Raw genomic sequence first — 9,806 nt, 5'->3', positions numbered from 1 at the left:
AGGACACAGGCTGCTCAGTGACCACAGGAACATTTACCTCTTCTCTTCAGTGAAGCCTCATTAAGCGCTCTGCCCTCATCACTGTCTGCCAACATTATGATGTCTAATAGGCTTGATTGGTCTTAATTGGCCCTGATAAACATTGAGTGGCTGTTGACTGAATCTGATAGCATCCGCTGTGGATTGGTAATGAATTGACTGAATTGCATCTTTTTTTAGAGGCAAGGATGCCTGAATGGAAATCTTAAATAAATAATTTGTATCCCTGTGAACTGTGCAGTTTGACTGTTTATAAAGCAAAATGTAATAAAAGCATTTTGTTAATGATTTGATTTTTTTTTTACAGGAAACAGCACATATGCTATACATTTTAATAAAACAAGCATCATTCAATTAAAGTAGTGATCATTACTTGCAAAGAGCGTAATATGGAACCATTCCTCTTATTCCGACATATAAACATTTTCAAACAGGTCAAATCTGACCCAAGGACAACAGGAAGGTTAAGCCTGCACCTGCACCCAGTGTTATAACACAAGAGAAGTTATTTCTCTATATAAAACATGTGCATCTGTGTACACACATGAACAAGAACAACTCCCGGTATAGAGACTGCCATTTCTACTGGCTGTTAGAGCGGTGGCAGTGTTCCTACAGAATGATGCATGGTGTATTATGACGAGAGATTCGCCCATGCACACACTGAATGAAAGTGCCAAGCGAGGACATCACAATAGCCGCAATTCATTTCCCAGGGAGTCCAGCACAATGGACTAGCAGAAGGGGATCTATCTAAAGCGCTGCATTACCCGCATGGCCCATTACTCCTTTGTAATGGCTGCATGTACCTGTGCCCTTACATTACGCCTTTGTATTAGCATGAGCAGTGCTTTGTGTGCGCGTGTTTGCTCACCTGCGTCACATGCATGACCTTATAGCATCTTCCCAGTGCACATGTGTACACTCTTCACCACAGAATTTCAGATTGAATGTATTGATTTACTGCTGTTTGTTTACTGATACATCAAGCCACACTGGGACATCCAATAATACACAGCGAGGATCATACTATCCATCACGTGAGTGCTTCAGCGTGCGTCAGCTTGTGTTCCTCCCTAATTGGCTGCTAAGCCTCTTAAGTAGCTGCCACTACTCAAGTGGTGTATGCTGGCCTGGAAAAACAACATAAAAACAGCACAGAGTCCGACATCACAGGCACACACACACAATCATACACACACTCTGAAAACCGTCAGACATGAAAAGACAGAGATCAATAATCTGTGTTTCTGTATTTCTTTTCTAGGATCAAATGTAAATCAGGGATCTGGTTAAAATACATACTTTTACAATTTTGTGAATTAAAAATAATATTTAAGGCCCGAGCGAATGACATATCGGAATCCTTCAAATTATTATGATTATAACGTACATGAAATGTAAAAGGGTTTTTGAGGGCCTAAACGTGCTAAAAAGCTGGATATCTTTGGCACTCTTTCAGGATTGGTTAGGGGTCTAGTTCTTGAGTGTGGGCAAAAAGTCTCTATAACACCCCCTGGAAAGTTGCTAAAAGGCAGTGGTTTCACCTACAAGTCTGAAACTGGGTAGATATACACTGACAAAACTGAACGTCGACTTTGATTAGATGTATTGTGTCCAGAGATTTCACATAACTGCATCAGTTTAGTTGAAAACAATTAAATTTAATATTATTGCTTACAACTAAACTAATACAGTTATATGACATATGTTGACATGACAAATGTAATAAAAGTCAACGTTTCAGTTTTTTCAGTGTATGTAGCATGGTGAGATGCACTAAAAAGGTTCTTGGCTAAGGCACTAAGGTCTTTGCACTGTAAATCACACTTGAATGACTTGAGGGCCGACTGTATTGTGAGTTGCTGCCTCTGTGTTTCTGCACACGTCTGTTGTCAGGTCTGTAGTGTGAGGAGCATGCTAGGCTGCAGTCAGACAGGAGGGGTCATGAAGGAGTGGCTGTGACTGGCAGACAGTGAGACGCTCAGCGGGGGGGGCGCTGCTCTGGCTTGATAAGAGCCACAGTGGCATAAGCCTCATCTAGCAGCGCCTGATCAAAATGAGCCCCCAGCCGGGAGGCCACAATCACACAGGCAAATCCTCCATCACATGCACACGCTCATACTCACATATACATTATGTGTGTCACTGCAGCAGTATGTAGACTGTCAAACCTATGTTTTTAGGATCTCTCTCTTTGGGATGCTATGGACATTTAAATCATGTATTAGATGCTCATGGTTTATTAATTGCTCTTTCAAACTGGAGAGGGATGTGTTCTTCTTGGAAAATAGACAAAGACATTTGGAAGAAAGCAAACATGAAAATGAACAAGCAACTCTGCAAAGAAAGTTGATTTATACATCATGTACTGTATATCCCAATAAAATGACATGAAGTCCTTTTTTTGCTTGTTTTTATCTGTAGGTGGTTCAAATGTATGTAATAAATGTATGTGTGAGCTAAAATCATTTAGAAATATCAGTGGTTATCAAAACATGGCAAATATACATTTATTAAGAACAAATGGAAGTACATAGACCTACATATTGTAAGCTGAGTAACACAATAAAAAAGAGAAGTCATCAGATATACTGTATGGGGGGGAACAGACAATGATAACCCATTCTTCCTTCCACCCCCTTCTCCTCCACCCCTCCACCCTCTTTTCCACATGGCAGCTACTGTCTGCATGCAGAATTCAGGGCTTAATGGAGGGGAGCTAAGTCCTTGGCCACACAGCGGATAAATGCTGTACTTGCTCTAAGAGATGCAGTGGCTGTGTTTGTTGCTTTTGTGGGATTCATTCAGGCAGAAAGCACAGAGCAAACACCGTGACGGAATCTAGCTGGTGGCCTGCCTGTCACAGCTGCCTCAGCTCCCCTCCCCTGACCTCTCTGCTCCAGTGTAACTATTCACTTTAACGGGACCAGCAGCACTGTACATGATCAGCCAGAGCCTCCAAAAGGACAGTGATGAAAGCAGGCATGACTAATAAACATTTTTGGAAAGCCGACTATAAGAATACACTACACGCGTAACCAGGGTTTGGAGGTTACTTTAAAAATACATTCTCTTTCCATTACTAATTACCTGTTAAAAAAACGTAACCTAATTTAAGTATCACAAAATAAACTGTTTTTGTTTTTGTCTAAATTATAAAGTGTCTGCCTTCTGCTTAAAAAAAAGAATGAAAGTAACAAAAATGGCATAGTTTATGAAGCATTTATCATTTAATGCTTCTTCAAATTAGAAGATTAGTTAATCCTTGAATAATGACACTATATTAACAGTTTGAAGGCACTGCTTGCACTGAACTGTATTTGTTCCTATTCCTCCTTTAAACACAAACTGATGGCAACATTTCAACCAGGTGAAACATTATTTGCACTAGAGATGATGAACTGGAAGATTAGATATGGTCTCACTTGAGACTCGTTTCACTTGAAACTTGTGAAGTATTGTAATGTATGCGTATTTACCACGTAAGATATTGTACACTTTTTTTAAATGTATTGTAACATTGTAATCCTGATAGTAATCTAATTTGAAATTGTACCAGTTATCTGATTATGTGTTTTTTGGTGTTCTGATTATGTAACCCGTTACTCTTCGAGCCTGTACATAACCCCAAATAAAAAGCGTAATGCAGACGTCACTTTAGAAGCAAGTTTTAAATTGGCATTCTAGGTTCTAGGTTTTAAGATGTGTTTTCCAATGAGACTTACTTTTGACATTGAGATACATGGACTTGCTGACATCAGCTCCAACGTCGTTGCTGACTCTACACAGGTAGAAGCCGCTGTCTTCTTCCAGAACATGCTTGATGAACAGAGAGCCGTTGACCAGCACTTCAATGCGAAAGCCTGAGTTCAGGGCAATGGATCTGAACTGAGGGACCCCGGCGCCTGTGGAGAGCGGACAGAGGGATCAGGATTAGAACAAAAACAGGAAAACATGCAAGGCCGACACAAGTCGTTATTCTTCTTCCTTATCACAATCACTTAAATGTAAACCCTTCTACAATATGTTTGCACTCGAAGGGGGATGCATCAGTGTCTTTGACCTTTCAGATATGCCAACACACATAAAATAGATAAAATAAGCATGGGGAAAATACTTTGTGAGGGTTTATTGAAGAACAACAATGATATCATGCATCTGCTGAAGAAGTTCCAATGTTATCCATCAAATCCTCCGTCAATGCTACTCAAATAACCATAAAAGACAAATATTTTAATTGAAATACGTCTTGCTGACAAACTTGTAATCTTTATATTTACGGTATATTTGATTACAATGTATTCATTAGTGGAGATTCTTTTTGGTTGGTTGAGGGGGGGTAACTGATGTCAGGCTGTATTTAGACACAGTGGTGCTATGAGATAAATGCTTATGTAAGCATACTAAAATGCATACATGCTGATGGTAGCTAAGCAGGTATCATCTTGGATGCTATCTTTTGTTTTTAGCATTTTAGCATGCCAAAAAGATGTATTAGCAGTTAGCACAAAAAAAGACTGAGAGGATGGTTATATGTTTATTCGTTTTTCATAATTAACTAAAGCATGGAACAACTTGAAATTTTGACATAGTGATTGTGCCAGATAAAACAACTGGATAAAAATACATCCTGTGGATAACATTAATATTTGTTTCAATCAAAAATGTGAACATCATGATCGCACTAGAGGAAAAGTCAGGGTCACCAAAGTCATCAAAGTTCAGATACAGATTAAAGTTGCACACATAATCAGTAAGCAATGTCATAATTGACCAAATTTGAAGCAATGGATATTCATTCTTTTAAAACACTTCCTTTTTGTTGAAAGAAAACCCTGTTATTGTGTTCAGTCAGGATGGGATCATGTAAATCTAGGGGGTATATAATCTTCCTACTTCTAGAGGAATTAAAGATTCTTCCCATAACTGCCGAGTTTATTTTTCTTATTTCACAGTGCTTGTTTGGACTAGGTTTTATTATGCATTCAACCTCAAGGCTGTGGGCATTATATTTGTCATGTTAGCATTAAAAAAAAATCTTAACATACAATTCAGCTTGGTTTTCAAAAGGTAAATCCAGGTAAACTTAAAAAAACGGTTAAACACGTTCACCAAACCCTGAGTGAAAAGTTGTGTGTTACTGCAGTATTTAATGTGTGTGTGTATGCTATGGGTTTACCTTTCGAGTATTCCCATTGGATGGTAGGAACAGGATATCCTTCAGCAGAGCAGTTTAGGATCACTGCTTTTCCATAGATGCCATCCTGGTCCTTAGGTTGCACCACAAATTTGGGAGGAACTGCAAGACAAGAAGCCATTATATTACTCCCATTCATCTGGACACCAAATATAGTGTCTATGTCTACTGATCAAAAACAGCTGAATTTGAAAGCAATTTCTTAGGGTCTTTCCATTTCTTCGTATCACAACTTTCTGTTGACTGCCCCCTCCTTACCTCGGACAATGAGCTGGCTCTGGTGCTCTACGGCGGCGGCCTGGTTGCGTGCAATGCAGGTGTAGTTCCCATTGTGCATCAGTGTAAGGTTGGAGACTCGCAGGGAGCTGGTGAAGTCTATGTTGTCTATGGTGACACCCAGGCTGGCCGGGATTGGCCGACCATCCTTCTGCCAGGTGATGAAGACGGGCTGGTCGCCGGACATGACCACGCAAGGGATGAAGACTCGCTGGCCGATAGAAAACCGAGGGAACTCAAATGGGTGGATGGTAGGTGGAACTGGGGAGGAGACATTCAAAGTTATTTTCACATCAGACCTGTGGGTAATACATGCCTTTGATTAAGGTCAAACAAAAGCAAATGCTTTTTGGGGTAGCAGCTTGAGAAACAAAGGTCGCCTGTTCAAGACCCAGAATGGACTAAGTACAGAGTGTGGACTGGCACTTGGAAAGGTATCAGTTCGCCTCGTGGGCACTGCAGCGGTGTACTTAAGCAAGGCACTGGCCCCCCATACAGCTAACTGGGAGCTGTATAGTAGCCAAACACTGCTCCTAATACTAGGATTTTAAATGCAAAGACTAAAGGAGTGTGTGCGGTGCTGTGTAACTGTGTGACGATTAAAAGAGGAATTTATTCAAATCCTCCATTTCCATTTGTATACATGCATTATTCCCTCCTTATCACCTCTCTCCCATCAAACGTAATTACCTATTGCCACGTATAGCGGCTGAATTCTCACTCAAACAACATTCATATTACACTCTCTCACTGTCTTTTGCTCTCTGGGGACACTGTAGCGATCATGAGAACCAGATGCTTTGGAAAATTTAAATGATTTAAAATAAAATTGGAATAAGCTGCACTTCAGCGCTTATTTAATTCACAACAAAATAGGCATAATAGGCTCGTGGGGATTCCCTCTCGGCAGCGATGGAATGCTAAGCAGCCGAGAGGCAAATTAGCCGAGGCGGAATGGCGGCATGGCTTTGCCTACGCTGTGTGATTTCCCCCTCGCACACTTGTTAGCACTTGTTAGCACTGCCGGTGAGAAAAACGGAAGGGGGGTTGCCCATCCGACATTTCAAATTATGCAGCGTCATTGAAGAAAGAAAGCCATCTGAGGTTATCATCATACGGCTCAGCTCAGCGCCACTGCATATTCAGATGAGCCCCAGATAAGCTGCTGGGAGGATGGAGACGCTGCTTTGCTGTCAGAGATGTCTCTGCCTATCTGTGTTTTCTGTGACAGGGAAAGATAGACGCTAAGGTGATGCTTTAATGTATCTTTAAATGTGATACATTTAAGCATGCATGCCCGCTGGTCAGTGTGGAGACTGATGAAGTGTTCGCATCCACCAACCAACAGATCAATGATGAAGTACCCAGGAATGAACTCTAGGAATCCCTTGGTATGATACAGTGTGTGTGTACCGTATTTTCCGGACTATAAGTCGCACTTTTTTTCCTAGTTTGGCTGGTCCTGCGACTTATAGTCAGGAGCGACGTATATATGTTTTAAATGTCAATTCATGCTGACTGACATGAACCGTCTACAGCCACCAGAGGGCGCTCTAGGCTTGTGACAACTATATGCTGCTCCTGTACCACTGAAAAAAACGAAGAAGAGAGCGGACGGTTCTTCCGGGTTAGCTGCTTGTTAGCCATCTGTTGTTAGCCGTCTTGTTAGCTTGTTAGCCGTCTGTTGTTAGCCCGCCGTCTTGTGTCCGGTGCGGCGCAGGGTCCACCCCTACCAGCCCAGCGGCCGAATGCTCAGTGGGTGCGTCCGAGATGCCCCGTCTGTCCCAGCAGTCCTCCGTCGGAGCGCGTCAAGGGGTAGAAGCATGCCACCCTAGCCCGACTCGCAGAGCCAGCCTCCAGGTAGAAGGTATGTGTTGCGTTAACATACCGGACCTGTGTAGTTAATAACTTCCCTTTCCAGTTTACCGTAAATGTCTGTTATTGGCTTGGATTTGAAAATAAATATCTGAATAAATACGACTTATAGTCCGGTGCGACCTATATACGTTTTTTTCCTCTTCACGACGCATTTATTGGACATCGCATGTTCGAGGTCTGACAGTGCTCCCTACTTCCAATCTCAGTCTCACGACCAAATGCAGAAGCGTTAGAGCACTCTCCCTTCGTCGGTGAACGCAAACTTTGCTTCAACTGTTAATTGAGCAGTGTCGCGGTAACCTTATTAACCTAACCTAACTCTTCAGTAGTAAACCAATGTTTGTGTGTGTGTGGTGTGTGTGTGTGTGTGTGTGTTGGTATGTTATGTAGTGTTGTGTGTGTGTGTGTGTGTGGTGTGTTGTGACAGATCGACCTCGGAGCGGGTACGTACCTTTGAAGTAGAAAGAGTCGTGAGTGAGTGTTAGAATACCTTACTTCTGTGTATGTGTGTATGTGTGTGTGTGTGTGTGGTGTGTGTGTGTGTTGTGTGTGTGTTGTGTGTTGTTGTGTGTGTGTGCTGTGTGTGTGTGTTGTGTGTGTCTCTGTGTGTGTGTGGTTGTGTGTGTGTCTGTGTGTGTGCGCGCGCTGTGGTGGCTGGTTGTGTTCGTCTATATATATACTATTTTCCACAATGTTTGGATTAAGTCAGTCACACTTTACAAGACAAGTGAAGTAGGTAGTGTGGGTCGAAGAAGTAAGTATAATGGTGTGAAATGTATGAGTGAAATCTGACTACAGAAGAATTAATCAAACACGCTGGTAACCGTATGTTGTTCTGTGTACGTCGTCGACACAGGGTTACGTCCTCGTTACGTTCTGGTTAATTTCAAAGAGGCAGAAAGTAGCTCATGTCGTGAAATCATTTACTGAAGTCTTCTATAAATTCATTTTTGTGTTGGTCCTGTTGTTAAGATGGAGTTTCAAATAAATTCATTTTTTTATGTTTTCATAAACATAACCCTTATTCATAATTTCACTCTTTACCTTTGTGTCCAATGTTTCGAATTGTAGAATTCCTCTTAACACTCTACCACACAGAGTCAGCGGTGACGACTCAAGTAACGATAAGTCTTCGGACTTATATCACGAAATATTGTACCGACGTGTGTGTGCGTGTCGTGCGTGCGTGCGTGCGTGCGTGCGTGCGTGCGTTGTGGTGTGTGTGTGTGTGTGTGTTTGTGTGTGTGCTGCGTACGTGTGTTGGTGTGTGTGTGCGGTGGTGTGTTTACGTGTTTGGTGCAAGTCCCGACTCCGTTCAAAATAAGAGGAAAAGACACCCTTTACTACCTAATCATACGAGAGACGATTTCTATGTTGTGACACACACAACACACACCACACACACACACACACACACACACACACACACACACACACACACACACACACACACACACAACACACACACACACACACACACACACACACACACACACACACACAACACACACAACACCACTACTACACACACACACACACACACACGCGCGATGTACATTCCACAATTTAGGGTGTAAACGAATTTCAGAAGACTTCCACACTGTCTATAGATAATAAGGAAGTCAAGTAGAGGAGACGTCGTCATTCGACAAAGTAGCATCGCACAGTAAATTGTAAATTACGACGCAGACTTAACCGAAAGTCTCAACTGCGAGTGATTCGTCCTTTACGAGAGCCCGACTTATAGCACCTGATTAACTAGTGTAATATACGATAATTCGTTATTAGGTAGAAGAGGGATAAGTTTTGCCTACTTAAAATTTAGCTGCCTGACAATTTGCGACGGAGAGGAGTCCAACTCTTTTAACTTGAGGGTTTCTCAACTAATATTTTGATTAATCACATTCGAAGGACACCGTTTATATTAATTTCCAATCTTCAAGAATACCTATAGTTTGTTTAGTGTATAGTTTAGTCGTATTATCTGAAACGTTTTGACTTATTAATTTAAACTCAGAGTTTGAAGCCGCTATATGGTGAAAACCCCCCAAAAGGAAAGGGGGGGGGGACACGACACTAATAATCTCCACCAAACAGCGCACAAGTAACAGTCTGTTCTCCGTCTTTGCTACAGACTGAAGAGGGAGTCACCTGTGTGAGAGTTATGACCCGCCAGGGCTTTGTAGGACGTATACCCTTGAGTGACCGCCGCTCACGAACTGTATGGTTATTGACGTGTAAACATGTATGCGCGTACGTGACACTTAAACGAATTCGACATAATAAATATACCTGTATACGACAGGAACAATAAATGACAACTCCACTGATATATAAAGTGGCATAAAAGGGCCCTGATATTCAGCGAGGACTCATATTCAGCGCAGTCCGGTATTTACGCAGCACCTTCCTA

The 9,806-nt window shown here is 41.9% G+C and overlaps 1 protein-coding gene across 1 annotated transcript in view; it reads right to left on the bottom strand.

Annotated features, from left to right (window-relative positions):
• Positions 1–3,767: 3,767 nt before the first annotated feature.
• Positions 3,768–9,806, bottom strand: part of LOC104950419 (Down syndrome cell adhesion molecule homolog) — a gene marked incomplete at its 3' end in the record, with an annotated part of 12,917 nt that continues 6,878 nt past the window's right edge. The window contains exons 5-7 of the mRNA XM_010776936.1: positions 5,498–5,776; positions 5,222–5,341; positions 3,768–3,947 (exon numbers count right to left, since the gene is read on the bottom strand). Coding sequence (XP_010775238.1) covers positions 3,768–3,947; positions 5,222–5,341; positions 5,498–5,776 — 579 coding nt within the window. The remainder of the gene's footprint in view (positions 3,948–5,221; positions 5,342–5,497; positions 5,777–9,806) is intronic.

This window comes from Notothenia coriiceps, unplaced genomic scaffold (genome assembly GCF_000735185.1).
Source record: "Notothenia coriiceps isolate Sejong01 unplaced genomic scaffold, NC01 NC01_scaffold00017530, whole genome shotgun sequence".
Classification (NCBI taxonomy): Eukaryota; Metazoa; Chordata; class Actinopteri; order Perciformes; family Nototheniidae; genus Notothenia; species Notothenia coriiceps.
The sequence above is the reverse complement of the archived record's forward strand: the minus strand, read 5'-3'. Positions and strand labels throughout refer to the sequence as shown.